The sequence below is a fragment of the Anabas testudineus genome, chromosome 2, assembly GCF_900324465.2.
Source record: "Anabas testudineus chromosome 2, fAnaTes1.2, whole genome shotgun sequence".
Lineage (NCBI taxonomy): Eukaryota > Metazoa > Chordata > Actinopteri > Anabantiformes > Anabantidae > Anabas > Anabas testudineus.
The window spans coordinates 6,486,205-6,503,343 of record NC_046611.1 but is presented as its reverse complement, the minus strand read 5'-3'; the positions used below and the strand labels follow the sequence as shown (position 1 = coordinate 6,503,343).

General features: G+C 40.9%; 1 protein-coding gene across 5 annotated transcripts in view; it reads left to right on the top strand.

Annotated features, from left to right (window-relative positions):
• Positions 1-724: 724 nt before the first annotated feature.
• Positions 725-17,139, top strand: part of LOC113163766 (histone deacetylase 4-like) — a 53,348-nt gene continuing 36,933 nt past the window's right edge. The window contains exons 1-2 of one of the 5 annotated variants that reach the window (XM_026362708.1): positions 725-743; positions 5,157-5,510. In XM_026362708.1, the coding sequence (XP_026218493.1) occupies positions 5,486-5,510 (25 nt within the window). In that variant the 5' untranslated portion in view covers positions 725-743; positions 5,157-5,485. Of the gene's footprint in view, positions 744-1,982; positions 2,591-2,621; positions 2,822-5,156; positions 5,511-17,139 lie in introns of those variants that run through there. The other 4 variants (XM_026362706.1, XM_026362704.1, XM_026362705.1 and 1 more) reach the window with 4 other exon arrangements.

Genomic DNA, 17,139 nt, shown 5'->3' with positions numbered 1-17,139 from the left:
AAAGTGATGGCTAAGCACTTAAATTAGGTAATAGGGAAATGCCCAAACTAGATAGCTATAAGTAAATATTTCATATATTGTTGTTAAGTAAAACTAATGTATAATAATATATAAATAATATCAAGATAATGCTAAAAGGCCAAAGTACACATTTCAAATATTGTTGTTGTTGTTTTGTTTGTTTTTTTCTTTCCTAATATGTAAAATACCATGAAGTTTTTATAAACACAGTTCAAAATGATGTTGTTACCTAAAAGTAAAAGATAATAAGTAAAAATACCTAAATATATGTAGGTAAATAACTAAAGGTAAACATTTAATACGGTATTGTTAGCAAAAAATTGAGTAAGTGGATGAAAAATATTCAGTTTAGCGTTGAAGTAAACATGAGTTAGATAAATGTTTAGTCAGTGTGGTAAATGAACATATCAGATCGAATTTCTCACGTACTGATGTTGTAACTGATGTTGGTTACTGTTGCTGCACAGTCTGTGTCGAGGAGTCAGCTGAATGTTTTATTATGGAGAGGAAGGCCTAAGGCACTCTAACACACAATGAACACCTAAAATGTACTGTATGTATGTGAATAGCTTTCTCTGTTGTCAAACAGTGGCTAATTTAGCATGACGTATTCTGTTTACACGACAGTAGAAGAGGCAGACGTGACGATCCAGGGCAGATGACCTTCCTGTTGAGTTCCTCCCTCCACTGTGCATGAATTAAACCACAGATGATTCATCACTGTGAGTTTCCTTTGGAGAGTCTTTAGAGAACTAGCAACTCGGAAATGTACAATAAACATTTCCACTATATCAGCAGAAAGTAATAGTTGAATGGTTTACAGCTATAAGCAATAGATAAATGGTCACAATAGATGATACAAATGATGAATAACTAGTTCAAACACTGGTTTAATGGTAAAACAGGCTTAAAACAGCTTAAAATGTGCAGCGTCTTCCAAACTGACCTACTATAAACAGCTACAACTCACTTTCCCTTTCACATACAACAAAAATGTAATGATCAGGATTTTTATGTGGCAATAGGCATGTTATAATGCTGCTTGTCTTTCCCTTGCTGAATGACATCCTGGTACAAATCTTGGCAGTGATTATATCCAGTCTTGTTTCAGCCACGGTTCGCGGAACAGACTGGCCCTTCCAAAATTTCTCTGTGAACTTCACTGAGCCTTCAAAGGAGCCTGGAGTTACAAGAAGAGCCAGTAAGACCTGTGCAGTCTACCTGGGTGAAAAACACTGTCTGCCTGCAGAAATGGCCCATGCAGAAACTGGTTAGCATATTACAGTAATCAAGTCAGCTAAACCAGGCAGCGGTGTTGCTGTTTGCCTGTGGGTGGCTGCTAGGATGCAAAATCAAATAGAAAGTAATGGAAAGTAGGCAGCTGGGAAAGCGTTTCATGTTGTAATAAGCATAAATTGGATAAAAACATTTGTTTCATTTTGCTGCCACTGGTTGTGGAAAGCGCTGAATCCTGAAAGGAATGATACAGATATCAGGCAACAAAATGCTTTATATTATTGGTAATTACAATACAAATAATGTAAATAACACAGCATTAAATATGAAGAAATATTGGAGCATTGACTGGAATAAATCCACGATATACAGATTTTAAAGTTTGTGTGCCCCTTATAAGCGAGTACAATAACAACCAGCAATATGTTATGCAGAGATACAGAACTATGACCAAAATAATAAAATAATAATATATATATATATACTGCTGGAGGTATAATACAGAAGATTAACGATATATGTATTAAATTTTTATGTTTTAATTGAAACAAAAGCACTTTCAAGGTAAAGAACCACAACTTGAATGACACTACAGCGGATAAGTACATCATAAAACTGTGATAAGGGTATTAGAAAGATACCACTGAGTTACCCAAGAAAGTTGTAAGACGTGACTAGGTAACTGTACTAACTTCTTATTTATTATAATATATATAAATTATTAGGGTAAATGTAGTGTAGGGACGTTATCAACTAAAAGCTGGTATACATTCATAATAAATCAATATGTATAATGTAAGATGGATATTCTAAATGACACTATGACACTGTTATTGTGCCTCACAGACATCCATAGGTCTGTATGAATATTATAGAGCACTTTGACAAGATGTAAACCACCCTGAAGTTATTCTAAACACATAAAGACCATATCACACACTCAGGAAGTGCACGCTGGAGTATTACAGTAATATTTCTTCCAGGACAGGACACGCCCCGAGACTTTTCCTCATTAATAACAGTCATAATCACAACCTTTCATCCAAAGCAGCACATAAACACACAGTCACACATATCGCGGCGCAGACTTGTCACATTTTCAGCAGCTAACCCCGCCTCTGGTAAATGCAGGGGCGCTCCATGTGACGCTGGGGCTGTAACAAAAATCCAGTATGGCGGAATCTGTCAGCAGATGAATTTTTTTTCGTCCCCCCCCCTGCGCTGGAGAAAAATAAAAACCACCCAAGAGTCCAACATGGGAGGGAAATAAAAGCCCTGCGGGACACATGCTGGGACGACTGGCCTCCTCCTGGCCCGTGTAGGTGAGCTGTTGGTGCGTTTGTGTCCACTCGGGATGAATGTGTAGCCGAGCTCCGCCGCTCTGATGTGAATATCCAGGCAGGGATGTGATGCACAGGCTGGATTCATCAAAACAATGTCCGGCTGAAGTTTCCACTCTGCTCCGCTTCGCTTTCGGCTCCTCGGTTATTTTGTAGCGACTGCTCATGAGGCTGAGTCGTGTCTACATGGAGCAGGAGTGGTTTCATGTATTTAAAGCATTCAGGTAAACATTTCCATGCGATTTATTGCACTGTAACGGGCGGGAAGTGTGGAGGCAGTGAGGAGGGAATGGACAGGCGGTGTTTATTATGCCGATTGTTGCTGAGCTATTTTTAGTGCACGACCGAGCCTCAGGCTTTAATGATATAGACACTCAAACAACACGTCTGCGGCGCAGCTTATTCGTGCCTTTAGTGAGAAACGTGTAAGATGAAGATCCAGGCCTGCGTAAATGTGTGTTTGGTGTGTGTGTGTGTGTGTGTGAATGGTTCGGGATGGGCGGTGGTAATTCTCTGCATGCGTCAATCTTTTTTTTTTTTTTTTTTTTTTGTGAATGGGGGCGTACGGGCTGTTGGAGCTGCTCTAACGACATCAAAGCTGCATGTTACGGCTGTTTTGAAGTGTTGCAAAGCGGCCACACGGTTTGGAGCAGGGAAGATTTAGCAGGATGCATCAGAAAGGGCACGTTTTTCTGGTCTTTTTATTGTGTTAGGGGAGTTTGAGTTTGGGCTGGAGTGTGCTGGGTGAGGCCAACTGAGTGCACCCACCTTTTTGTGACAGGCTGTTTCAGAGCAGATGTCATGATGAATGCATTCATGTGAAGCTTTCTTTGGGGAGTAATGCAGCTATTTGGTGCCACTTCTCACTTCTAATTTCTCTGCAACAATTCTGGATTTAACTCATTTTCTCCCAGTTTGTGTTTTTGTTTTATTTTTTCCACTTTGGGCTGCAGGGCTTGTCTCCCCAGATCTGTCAGCCTGTATCAAGCAAACCCTTTTTAGGGATAATGGCCAAGGACACACACACACATGCACACACACACACAGTCATACCCCTCCCGAGACAGATGAGATGCCCTGGGAGAATGGTGTTGCATGAGCCCCCCTGGAGAGTTAGCTACTCCCAGTGACACACAAATTTGCCCCCCTCTTGCCCCTCCTTGCCTTGCTTTTCCAACACAAAGCGCAAGTGTGCGTGTACTGTGCAGTGACCGACTTTTTTGGGGCAATTTGTCCCGCGGCTGCACTGTCTGGCCCTCTTGTCTTGAGACCCACCCCCTTCAGTGCACACACACACACACACACATACACACCCACACACATCCTGCTATCTCTGAGACCTTTGTCAACACACACACAAAGGCGTAAACACGTACGTTACCCTCATACCTCCGCCGCCACCCTCCACCCACCTTGCCCTTGGGCAGTTTTACCCCTTCTACTTGTGGTGGTAAAGTCAATTGTACGCTTTGGGCTCGAGCTGTGATTACACCTGACACTCCTGCTGGAGTTCAGCCTACTCTCCAACAACAAAGAAAAGAACGCTCATTATTTCGAACAACAAAAGACCAATCAGTTACCTTCAAAAAAAGGATAATTTATCCTCACCTAAATAAAAGAGAAGCGTCAGGGCTTAACTGTTATGTAAAAATGCCTGGAACAAGCAATTTCTTGCCTGATTGGTTTACAGCTTGCAGCAACTTGCGGTCACATTGAGTGTTCGATGCAGGTCTTGAATCTGCATAGCCACAGTAGTACTCAACTGGGCATGTTTAGTTTAAAGTCTGTGATTGCTTATTTTGCCTCTAAACATAGCATCAAATACACGTTTCCATTAAAATTTTCAGCTCTGTTGTGTTTGTTGTCAGACAACAGTTCCAGTGAGCAAAAGTGATTTAATTAAGGTTCGGAAATTGGTTAATGACCCTTCACCATGGTTACTTAAGTTGCATTTTGAGTCTTTCAAATAAAAAGGTTGTTATTGTTCTGTCTGTTTTGTATTATAGTAAACAGAATGTTTTGGGGTTTTTGACGGACGGATGAAAACATTTTCTAATGTGCTGGTAATTTGTGACTTTTCATTTGTTTTAAGTGATTAATCAAAAAATAATGAGTTGCAGGTTTGCGTTGTTTGTAAAATGTAATTGATTTGACAACATACCACTGTCAAAGTTCTTTTAAAAATAATAGTTAACAAAGCCACCAGCTGTCTAAATAAAGTGGAATCAAAGAACGGTCACCGCCTTATTAGTGTCACTGAGTGATCAATGCAATAAATAGCTGAAAAATTAGCACTTTGTGTGGAACATCAATGGCATTGTGTCCACCCAGCTTCTTCTTTTTTCAATACTCATTCAGACTCCTCAGCTCTAACAGTGAATCAAACCGACAATAAGGCTGTCATTTGTTTGCACACGTTTAAAATCTGTATACATCCCTGCATCAAATGAAACCAGTTATAAATACAATGGTGATTAAAAACTGATGTTGTTACAGCAGAAATTAGACGTCACATTTATCGAAAAGTAGTGATGTGATGTTTTTTATCCTCTGTTCTAGGTTGGTGCTAGTCGCTGAGCTGACGCTCTGATTGGAGTAGCCAAATCACAAGCCTCATGGGGATTGGCTGCTGCTGCTGGATGTCTGCTTCCTGTTTCCAGCCTTGAGGGATTCTTGAGGGACTGTCCTGAGTGTTGGATCAGCCTGAACACACAAACACACACATTCAAACACACACACACACTCCCAGACAGCCACAGATTTGGCATAATAACCGGCTCCCGATTGCCGCCCTGTAAATCACATCTGCACTTGCACAAACACACGTGCATAAAACCCACAGCGAGCCGGGTGTCGTACTGTGTGGACACCCACCTGACCAACCTCTCATGATGACATCACACAGCCACCAAGGTAGGATTATGTTGTTACCTGTTAGATTTTGTTTATTTTGTTCAGTTTTCAGCCATTGTCATGTGTCAGTAACACATTTGTGATCAATTACGTGACTAAAAAGACTTTTATGCAGTTTTTCATTTATACTTTGGATTTTTTTTAAAAATTATTCTGCATTAAACACACTCGTTTAAACATGTCATATCTTTCAAGATGTTTTGTATCTGGGCATGGTTCCATTTATGCAGGAAACTTAAGACCTTGTTGAGTGTGGACTCAAAATCGTGCTTGTAACTGAAGTGCACAGATATATAAAAGATAGTTAACAGATTGTTGTATGTAAGTTGAGATACAGTTGGAAAATATCTGCTTTGTTGTAAGGAAGCAGCTGTAATGTCATTGCTCCTTCTTGAAACACTGATCCATCACTGCTGCTGAAACAAATCCAACTTTTTCATAAATGTAAAACTATCATGTGTGGAGTAATGAGAATTTAATTCCCTAATACAGTCACATTAAGGAGAATCTCTCTGCAGCTACATCTGCCATATTGATATATTTGAGCGTTTTGATTAGAAGCACAGACAGATCTCAGCTCACTAAAACGCAATAAAACATTGTAATCTCGTCTTATGACTGTTAATTGACTTGATTCAATATGAATGAGCTCCAGTTGGTGAGAATAAAAGTCCATGACAGGCTCATTAAGAGACTCTGTTTCCTCTTTGACACCTAATCAAGCTCATTTTAGAAGCTTTGGCTTGTGTTTTAGCGAACTGATAAATAATTCGGATATCATCAGTCGGATGAAAATGCTAGCTTCCTGCCCTGTTGGTGTAATACCTGACAGTGTCAACTGTGTTTACTTTGTACACCTGGGAATGTGTGCACTATAAATACCACAGCCGAGGTAACCACCAGGCCCTGAGGGATATGAACAAGCTGCAGCCTCAGCCGTCTAACATCGCCACCGCTGACACATCTGAACATGCAGTGAGAGCAGCCGGGTAATACGTGACTCTGCTGCGATGTGAACATTGCAAACATCACTTCAGAGATGACATTTTGCCATGGTGTCTACTCACTTACTTGGTACCCATGCTGGGCCAAGTGTATTACGTTTTTAGATCAACCTGAGATTAGTGTGGCAGTCACCATCTCACACGCCTCACACTCTTCTCGTAGCCGTCCCCTCACTGGGTCTTTTTGTGATTTAGAAGTTTCAAGTCTCAATTGAGTTGTGTCTAAAAGGTATAGTGTTAAACGCAAATGTTAATACGGTGTTTACAGTTGTTTAAAAGGCTGATACAAAGGCTTTAAAAAGTCTTTAAACAGAGTTATACTGTCTATACTGATGTCAGCAAATAGATTTTTGTATAGTACAATCACTCTAGTAGAGATGTTTAAAATTGATGCAGCAAAGATTCTGTCATTCTGACTTTTAATCCTTAGTATGGGGACTCCTATGACACCAGAACCTACATTTCCCTATGCAACTTAACATCTATATGTGTACCATGATATGTATAAAATGGGTAAAAATGAAATTAAATCATGCAGACTCAGTACTGTCTCTTTACAGATCCGTACTTCCTAGCTGTTATTTGCAAAAAAATATTCTAAAACGATCCCTCAGTCATCATTTTATCACAATACGATTCTATTGGAAGAAGACAAGCTGTGATATTGAATCGATGCCCAGCTCTGAACACAGCCAAAGCAGGAAACTTCACTCTTTTGGACAGCAGCAGCTGATAGAGCAGATAAACTAAACAGCTCCTGTCAAAATGTAATAAGATTTAACTGTTTTTAATTCCCCATCCCGCTCTCCTCTACTTTCACATATGAACTCCACAGTTTCCTCCCCACTAGAGTGCCAAACAGGACTACCCAGAATCTGTCACCCATCTTAACCCACGTTAACTCACTTATCACCCTAACAAAACAGTAGGAGTGATGATCCTTACCATGCAACTGCTCTTCCTCACTGTCTTGTTTGCCTCTGAAAAGCCTTCACTGGAGACGATCTCAGTCCTCAGAGTGGTGCCAGGTGTGGGCGTCAATTTGAGGTGTTGCTTCTCTTGTTTGAATGACAGCTTAGAGACACTTGTTGGATGTTGGGTGCACAGGGAGAGACAGAAACAGGCAGCCAAGAGACATTTTAAGACACAAAATGTGAAAAATGTGCTACACTCTGGCCTTGTGGTGCTTGTCAGGCTTAACACGCGGCTTATTTTTTCAGCTTAATGTTCATGGCAGAGATGTTTACAGTAGTGAGATTGTGCAGGTTATGGTTCCATTTCTCTTTTATAATTGTTCTTTTGAGAAATAGATGCAAAGAAATTGATTGTGTGCCTTCATGTTGCATCAGGGTTTGTCTGCTGCTGCCACTGTTAAATTAAATTAGTTTTATATCGGGTATAATTAAATAACATTGGCTTTGTTCTCAGGGTGAACAATGGGACTTTCAGATCCACGGCTTTGTTGTACTCTTGTTTTTGCAGTGTGATCCAAAGCTGCCAACTCTCCTCTGAGCTTGCTTTGCACTTATTTCCAATCATCTACCATCCCTCAAAGTAAAGCCCTAAATGCGTGAGTGTGTTCACCCTCATGCAACAGCTCTGGCGGGTGTTCGTGAGCGTGCCTGCCTGCTTGTGTGCCATTTTTGTAATCTGTAAATGAGCTTACTAGCATTTTGATCCAGGACTTACTCTTTTTCTTTATTACAGCAGCACTGGGATTTTTAGATTAAATACAATTTACCATAAATTTTTCCTTGAAAAGTGAAATGTAAAACGCTTTGTTGGATTTAAATTTGCCAGAACAAAAGGAGGTCAGGCTGATAAGACCTTCACATCATTCTTTTTGCAGGCATATCAGCAAATAGGCTGGAGTGTTTGCATAGGAGTGATTGCGCTGTGTACAGAGAGCTTCTGCATATTAGCTGGCAACATTTGTTTTACACTTGTGCTTAGCAATGAGCTAACATGTTGACCGTGTTTGGGCGGTTTCCGTAAATGTCACACTGAGGCTGCTCTTGTTGTTATTAGTTAATCTAAAATTTGGAGTACGGTAAATTCTGTTTATTTTACAGGCAGTTTCACAACATATGGCTAGCGCCACCTGCTTGCAAAAGGTTTTAAGCAGTCACTTACACATTTAAAATATTTTAAGTTGTTTTAAGAGCTGAAAACACAGCAGATTAAAGGTTGAGAAACATTTGTTTATGTCTCCATGTTTACCTCCCCTATGATGGAATCGTAAATGACTAACTTACAGCAAAATAATTTAAGTTTTTTAGTTAATGATTGTTTGTGGTTTCTGATTCATTGACCCTTGAAAGGCTTGTTTTTCTCTGCATTATCCTTCATTGAGAAATACCTTAACTTGAGGTGTTTCAATTCTCAGGGGCCCCTTTGTGGTTGTGGTCACTTGCTGAGGGCCCTTATCAGTTCCTGGTGGCAGTCTGGGTTTCCCCCCATCCAGACCGTGAGGGAGACTGCAGCAAACCACACGTGTATGTGGGTTTAGATCAGACTCAGCAAAAAGAGTAAAAACTGTGACAAAAACAAGGTTTTAGACAGGGCAAGATTTAAAGGAAAAAGCTGTTTAAATGAGTTACAAGGACATTAGATACTTTCATACAGCATGTTATATCCATCAGAGTCCAGAGATGTCTATGCCGACATGCCTGGAAGCTGCTGTTGTATACCATCAAGTCACATAAGGAGGCTTATGTTTATATTGCATCTTCTTTTAATTCATTTTTATGCAGAAAAATACTTCCAAAATTGCAGTTTAGTGGCAACCGGACTTTTTTTAAGTTTTTGAAGATGTTTCACCTTCCACCCAGAAGGCTTCATCAGTTCTGACTGACTGGCTGGAAAAGCAGGTTTATAAACCCCTGTGGAGTCACCGAGTCTTTAGCACTTGATGGTCACAAATTAAAAGACTTTGTCTTGGATGCTGCTTAGATTGCAGAGAGTAGGAAAACGGGAACTGAGTCCATATATAGCATAGACGCAGAACAGCTGTATTAGCTGTATTTAAAGTTTAAAGTTTATTGTCAGGGTTGTTACTTCCTTGTCTTTCTTGTATGAATTGCTCCATATTCAGTGCTTGTGTCTGTCCTTTATCAACATAATGAACCAGCAGAAACCTGCTTTACCTCTGGTCGTTCATTGTGAGAATGATGCAGGCAGGATGAACTGTGAGTGAAAATGAAGACATAGGTTTAACAGAGCCCTCAGCCTCCTAAGGTGCTACAGTGTCTTATTAAAGAGGGAATGTGATGCCACTAGCTGGCAACAATTTGTTTTTGTCTTAGTCAGAAACACACCGGCTTTCCAGGAAAGTCTGCAGTGTTTACCACTGAAGCAAGAACTGGGTCTGAACATGAGTCATCCATACACAAGCACACACACACAGAGCCTAAGTAGTTGGTCAGAAGGTTCCAGGTTTGCTAAGTGCTTATTTGTGAATGAGAAGTTTGAACTTTACATTGTAATATGCAAAAAATTAACCATTAACATGTTCCATGAACACAATCGAAAGTCTGTCTACAGCAGGATATAAACTGTGTTCAGATTAGCTTTTTACTGCTTTATTTTGCAGGGTTTGTGTGGGCGTGAGCGTCTTTTATGGCTGGAACCAGTGAACTTGACACAGTGCTCCTTTCCTCGAAGGCTCAGTGGTATCTAGGTTACAAGCGCAAAAGTTTCTATATTTACACTGCGTTGGAACACAGTGATAGTGAGGAAAATAAAGTAATGTAAAATCAACTGTAATGAGTTGGGTCAGGAGATGGATTATGTGTTGTACAAACTCGTCAAGTTGTTGTCACACATTGGATTCGTGGACACGTGTTAAAAGGAAATTCCTTGTAAATGTCTGTTTCAATGATTATTTTTTAATTGTCTCATTTGATCTGAATGAAATCAGCCAAAAAGGACACACATTACGCCACTCTTCAGATCTCTGCGCTAGCTTCCTGTAGCTCCCCGCATCCCGATCAAAGCCCTGACCCTTACCTACAAAGTGGGCAACCCAACAGCACCTGTCTACCTGAACTCTTTTATCCAGGTCTACAATCCCTCATGTCCCCTGTGCTCCGCTCTCTCAAAAGATCCCCGGCTAAGATTTTCAGCTCAGTGGTTCCACAATGGTGGAGTGAGCTACTCACCTCTGCACGCTCCGCAGCCTCACTCCCAATCTTCAAAAATCTGCTGAAAACAAAACTCTTTTATAACTTTCTCTGCACATCATGAAACAGAGACACTTCTTCTTATAGCACTTAACTTTAAGGGCTTTTCTCTTTGGCTTAGATATTTTGCTTGCCTTGTATTTCACTTGTAAGTCGCTTTGGATAAAAGCGTCTCCCAAATGACTAAATGTAAATGTAATTGCATGCAGTGCCTTTTTATGTTCTAAACTCAAATGCTGTGGACAAATTGGCTTTAAACAAGCTACTGACTGTTACAGTTAACAGTTTCCCTATAACAGGTTATACAGTAAATCTAGGTCAGCCACATGGTTTTAAGATTTTATTTCCTGGTTGTGACTTTTCATTTCTTCCTGAGGTGAAAAGTGGTACAAATAATACCTAAAAGCGCATCTACAGTAGCTACTATGGCTAAATGCCATACAAAGTTTTTTAATGCAATTCTGCATTTTGGCCATTTATATTAATTTTGCACACGTACAAGGACTGATTCTATAATTTATATTTACATGTGTGATTTAAAGGCAGATTAACAAGATTAAATCATGTGAATTTCACTGAAGCCAGAGTTTAGATCGCTGCTACTTCACTGATAGTTCCTAGCAGGACAAAGCTAGTGCAGTACTTATAGTTGTGTTTAGGTTTAGCTACTCAAAAGAAGTTTTTTTTTTTATGTCTTAAACACTAAATATATAACATAAGAGTGGAATTGCTATTCAGCAAGTATTTCTAAGATGTTTAGTTGTTGCCTTAAGCATGACAGATCATGTTTGTTGTGCAACCGTGATTGCACTTTTACTATGTGGTCAGTAGGGAGTTTTGGCAGCAATGGCGAGGGACTGCTGCTGACGTAAAATAGTACCACAGACAAGGTAGTGACACACTAGTGAATACCCAGGTGTAGGGTTTTTCCCTGTAACACTCTAATATACTATACAGTACAAGCATATACAGTATATACTGATGTCACCTTTAAGTCATTCGTCCCACAGGTATCACAGGTGTAAAACACTGTAGAAGACTGTAGAAGACTGTAGAAGACGTCTATCTGCTCTTGTTGTGTTCCAGCTTGTCCTCATGTCCTCCTATTGGAGGTGTTAAAAATAAAAATCCTGTAGGCCATGTCTATTTCTCTCCCTGGGTCTCATACTTTAAAGGTAATTGTTGTTTTGACCAGAAACTAATCTTGTTGGTTTATTAAGGCTGGTTCTAATAAAAACTCAGGCTTCTGCACTATCATCCTGCAACTGATAGTGTTGGATTTTCCCTTATAATATAAGGTAGAGACAAAAAAATGTTTTCTGTCTGATAAGTCTGTTTGCACTTGGACATACAAAATTACCATTACCATAAACTTACATAGTCTAGATAACTATTAACCAGATACTAATCTACTTATTCTACTATCTGGAATATTTTGAAGGCTCATTTTTGTTCATCTGAACCATCTTTCGGTCTCACCCCTGTCTTTGATAAACACCCTGCAGTACAGTACACAGTGATCTCTGGATGGCTCTAAGTCTGTATTATGGATTTGCTTTTTATTACACCTGCCAAATACTATTAACGGGGCAGCAGTGGCATAGGGATTTACGGAACAGACTTGGGACTGGAAGATCACAGGCTCGCACTAGCTGGTAAATGGAAAAAGTGAACAAGAAGCACTTTTCCTTCCCCAAGTAAGTGAAAGTGAGAAAAGTGAGGTGCCCTTGAGCAAGACAGTTAATTCATAACTGGTCCAGTAGAGCTGCCACAGAAAGGATGTGGTTTCCCTGGGCATATGTCAGATTTATAAGTGCTGAGAAGGGCTACGCAAAAGGAAGCATCCTTCACAAAGTTTAAAATAAGTTAAATAACAGCTTCTCTGCAGCGGTTGCCTATACAGATATGAATATCAGGCCAAAGTGTATAGATGGTTCATGTATTAAATTTAGATTTCTCTAGATTTAGATGTCATCCTACTTTCTATTCCAGACCCATTCAGTGACCCGTTTTCATCCTCTCCTCCAAATGCATGCAATCACACATCACACTGCTTAAATCTAGGGGTGAAGGGGTTAAAAGCTTTCGCTGCAATAAAGAGGGCCCGGCTTATCCCTGAGTCTATTTATAGAAACACACACACAAGATATGCGCACGTGCATGCATGGCAAACAAACAATCATTATTTTTGGTCTCCCGTGTTGATGCTCCTCTTCACAGTTGAGCGATTTGTTGCCATGTATCGTGCAGCTAAAAATGGATCATGGAACGTGTGCATGCATGACACAACTGCTGCCTTTTGTGCAGCAGTCATTGTGATATGGGCATGAGCCTCATCAAGGGTAATTTTGAACCTTATTGTCATCTTTGTGTGCTGTCCACTTGTACTGACTTGTTATTCCTATCATACAAAACCAAATTACGAAATTGTGGCAGATTGCAAAATGCACTTTAGCGGTGTGTTCCCACAATGCTGCACCCTCCCTCCTTTGCTGAACCCGGTGAACAGAGATGAGTTTCCTGCCAGCCAGACAGTTCGTCAGTTCTGTTGTCCCATGTGCCACCAACTTGGCTGAACATGACTAACAGTCCATCCCAGAACAAACCCAGGGGGGTGTTTTGTTCAACAACTGAACCCTTACATCCACAATCTCCGCTTTGTCCTTGTGCAAATGGGGTGCAGCATTCACATCATCCAACCGCACCCATCCCCCTCCACAAACAAACACCTAATGGCCTCTATATAGGGTGGATGTCCTATTACATTAGAAAAGCTGTGTTTTTAATTGATATTAGGACAGAGAGGGAGCATGAGCTAATGAAAGGAACTGGATACATCTTTTGTCCCTGTGTCTTTTGTCTTGTCCCAGCCGAGAAACTGGATACACTTTGTTCTGCCAACGATCTGTCAGCGGCAATTACGGTTTACACTGCTGCCTCAGAGTCCTATCCTTGTGCCTTTTGACATACTTCTCCACAGTGCTTGACATGAGGTATGGATCTGTGGCCTGAGCATCAAGGAAGTGCTACTGTTTTGGAAGATCAAATTTATTATCAAATCATTGCGTCTTAAAGACTTCCCCTGAACTAATCAAGAAAAATCCAAAATGGTTCACCCGTTACTCTGTACAAATATTATCTACAGAGCTGCTGCCATCTCACAGATTGTTGGTTTTGTTGCTTTGAGGCATTAAGCCCATCTACACACAATGCATTGGATAAAAGTCTGGGAAACACCCTTTACAGCTTGGCTGTGATGGTGATGCTCACAGGCTTTCAAGATGTTGCAGCATAGTCTAAAGAAGTTGCATTTTTACTACCAACATTCATAATTATTATCATTTCAAGTGCCAAAATCTTGAAATCCTCTTTAAAATAAATGAGCTTAGTGCAAATTTAGACCAGTCAGAAGTCTCATTGTTGATGGTGAATTTCTGTTTTACAGTTGGTTTTGTATAAATATAATAGTGTCAATTAATCAGGAGCAAAATGAATTATTACAGGTCACCACAGTAGTGGGTGTTGAGTTTTCATGGTTGTTGAAGTCTGCAAACAAATAAAAAGTGTCAGTGTCTCTGCAGGTTTTATCCACCTCCAGTTTGCTTTCACAGTTTTCTCTTAATCAAGCTGCAGCTTGTACTTGTAAATGTACTGTTTTATAAATGAGCTAACAAATGTACTACAACCACTTCTCATACAGTCATGGTCATAATTAAACAATAAATCTGAAATTCACATTTAACACAAGCTGACACTGAAAAACCAAAACTTTGATCCTGACTTACCTCCACGTGCTTGAATTTTGTGATTTAATGATTGCATTCCTAGCTCCTACATTTCTACAGTTTTAGTTTTTTGGTCTCTTCATTGGTCTGCTGACCTCATGACTTTAATGCGTTTTGGACGTGCAACAGACACTCACAGTCTAATTACCAACTCCCAACTAATGTGTGATTTTATATAAAATGACGGCATTCACGGAGAAGCACAAAGAAGCACTTAGACACCACGCCAAATTGCATTACTGCTGTGTTTTTCCGACTCTACCAGCATGAAATGAGGGTCAGATAGTTGTTTCCGACTGTTCATGGGACGCAAACTAGTGGTGGCTCACACAGGGGTCACCCATTCTCTTTTATCAGTCGCCATGACGTCAGCTGGTGCCCTCGGGAAGCAAATTTGCGACCCAGAGGAAAAGGCTCTTCAAGGAGAGGCGTGTTTGATTAATCGTATTGTTCCTGTCTGGTTCACCTTGCTCAATGGAGTCACCCTGGATGAAGCAGCTAGAACGGAAGTGCACTGAATGTAATGAGGCTGGAGCATCCTTCCTCTCTTTCTCTGTCACTGTCTCTCTTTGTAAACACCACTGAGGCACAGACAGACATCTCATTCTCATTCTCCTAGATAACAAAGGCCTCTGTCAACATACAGTATGTAGCCCAGGGTCAAGCTTGCTCGTCTCTCTATGCTGTCACAAAACTGTGTTTAGCAATGCAGCAGATCAGAGCTCTCCAACATTTTGCTAGCTTATTATGCCTGCATCCCTCCCCAGTTACAGCGGCGATCATAACATGCGTGTTTTTTATGAGCAGTAGCTGCATTAGCTTGAGCTGACTGACTCTTTGCCTGAGGCTAGCCGAGTCTATTTATAGTTTTCTGTCTCCTGATGCTTGCCCAGTGGGACCAGGAGGATAGAAGGATGGAGAAAAAGAGAGAAAGAAAGAGAAGATGGGAGGGAGGGAGAGGGGAGGAACGAGAGGAGAGGAGGCTGCTGAGTAACTAGGCTGCATTTAAGATTGATGGACCCTGTTACCAAGGTATAGGGCACTTCTCTGCAAGCATGTGGTGCTGGTGCGTGTGGTTTGTTGCTTCATTACGTAGCTCTCCCTTGTTGTCCGTCCTGGTCTCCCACTCTCCAACACACCTGTGTTCACCAACATGTTCGTCTCAGGTATCATGTGCTAGGGCTGGACTGAAAGCTTATATGCTTTGTGTAACAAACCGCAGACAAAGACATCTGTCCTTCTAATTCCCCCCACTTAAGTCAAAGATGTAAAGCTGCTACCAGCAATTTGTGCAAAAACGGTGTAGAATTACTCCAAGCCACAGGTGTCAACACACAAATGTACCTAATTTCCATTGCAAAATCCAGCAGCGTGTGTGTCATTTGAATAGACTCATCAACAGATACCAATCTGTTTATTTTGAAGAGGCAGGGACATGTGGAGTGGCGTGACCGCCTGTTTGCTCTTGCAATATTTCCTCACCTTTTACATGAAGTCCGACACTGTTTATATTTACAAAACCGCAAATTTGATCCCTTGTATCTTAAAATTCTGAATTTGAATGCCACCTGTTTTGAGGTTGTTGTTTTTTTTTTGTTTGGTTTGTTTTTTTTTTTATCATCATCAAGCCACTGGTGAAAGCATTTAGGCAAATAAACCCATGTGTGTTGAGATCTGTTCAAACAGGACCAAACGTGATATCTGAGTCCACACCCAAGTCCTCATTGGGATTGGTGCATCAGGGGTGCAGCCATTCATGCAAGGTGGTGCGAGACGAAAAAACACGCATAATCAACACACGATACATTCTCTAGCTTCATGGCTAATTAAGTGTGTGTATGTCTGTGTGTATATGCCAGTCTGGTCCAGGGAGAATTCCAGAAATAGATCATGCACAGTGAGACGCTCGACTGTTTTCCTCTCTTTTATTCCTCAGAGGGGATTTTATATGAGTTTTCATCTCCCATCTAAAGGAATAATTGCATGTTTGTGCACCTCAGATATCTTTAAGCCCTGTGCTCAGAATATATATGGATCACGTACATATAATTAGTAAAATTACATATATACATGTATACTGTATATACAGTATATATATATGGATATATAGAATGTGTGTATGTAGCAGATGTGTGTGTAGTTGCGATGCATGTCATTTCCATCCTCTCCTCTCCCATCTCCTTTAACACCGTTTGGTTGTTTTTCCTCCATCTTTCCTCTGCCTCATCCTCCTTGCCTCCCTCTGTCTTCCCCCTCTCCCCCGATGCATCCTCCTCTTCCTCCTCCTCCACCATCCCTCTCTGTCGCTCTGCTTTTTATAGCTATGTCTTCCCAGGGCTCAGCAGCTACAAAAGCCTTTTCATGTTGCCACTATAATTACAGCCTACACACTTGCACACACACACACCCACATCCATGGACACGCATGCATACACACACACAGGAGAGGAGCGACAGCACCACCACTGTGTCTTTGTGTCTGCATGTGTGTGCGTGCTCTGCATGTGCTGTTATACACAAAAGGGTGAGCTATTTTTACCTCTCTCCCTCCCTCTCCTCCTCTCCATCCCCCCCTCATCCCTCTCTGCCGCGGCTGCCAGCCACATTTGCTATGCTGAGCACAGGCAGTATCAGTCGAGCCCCAACATCCCTCCTCTCG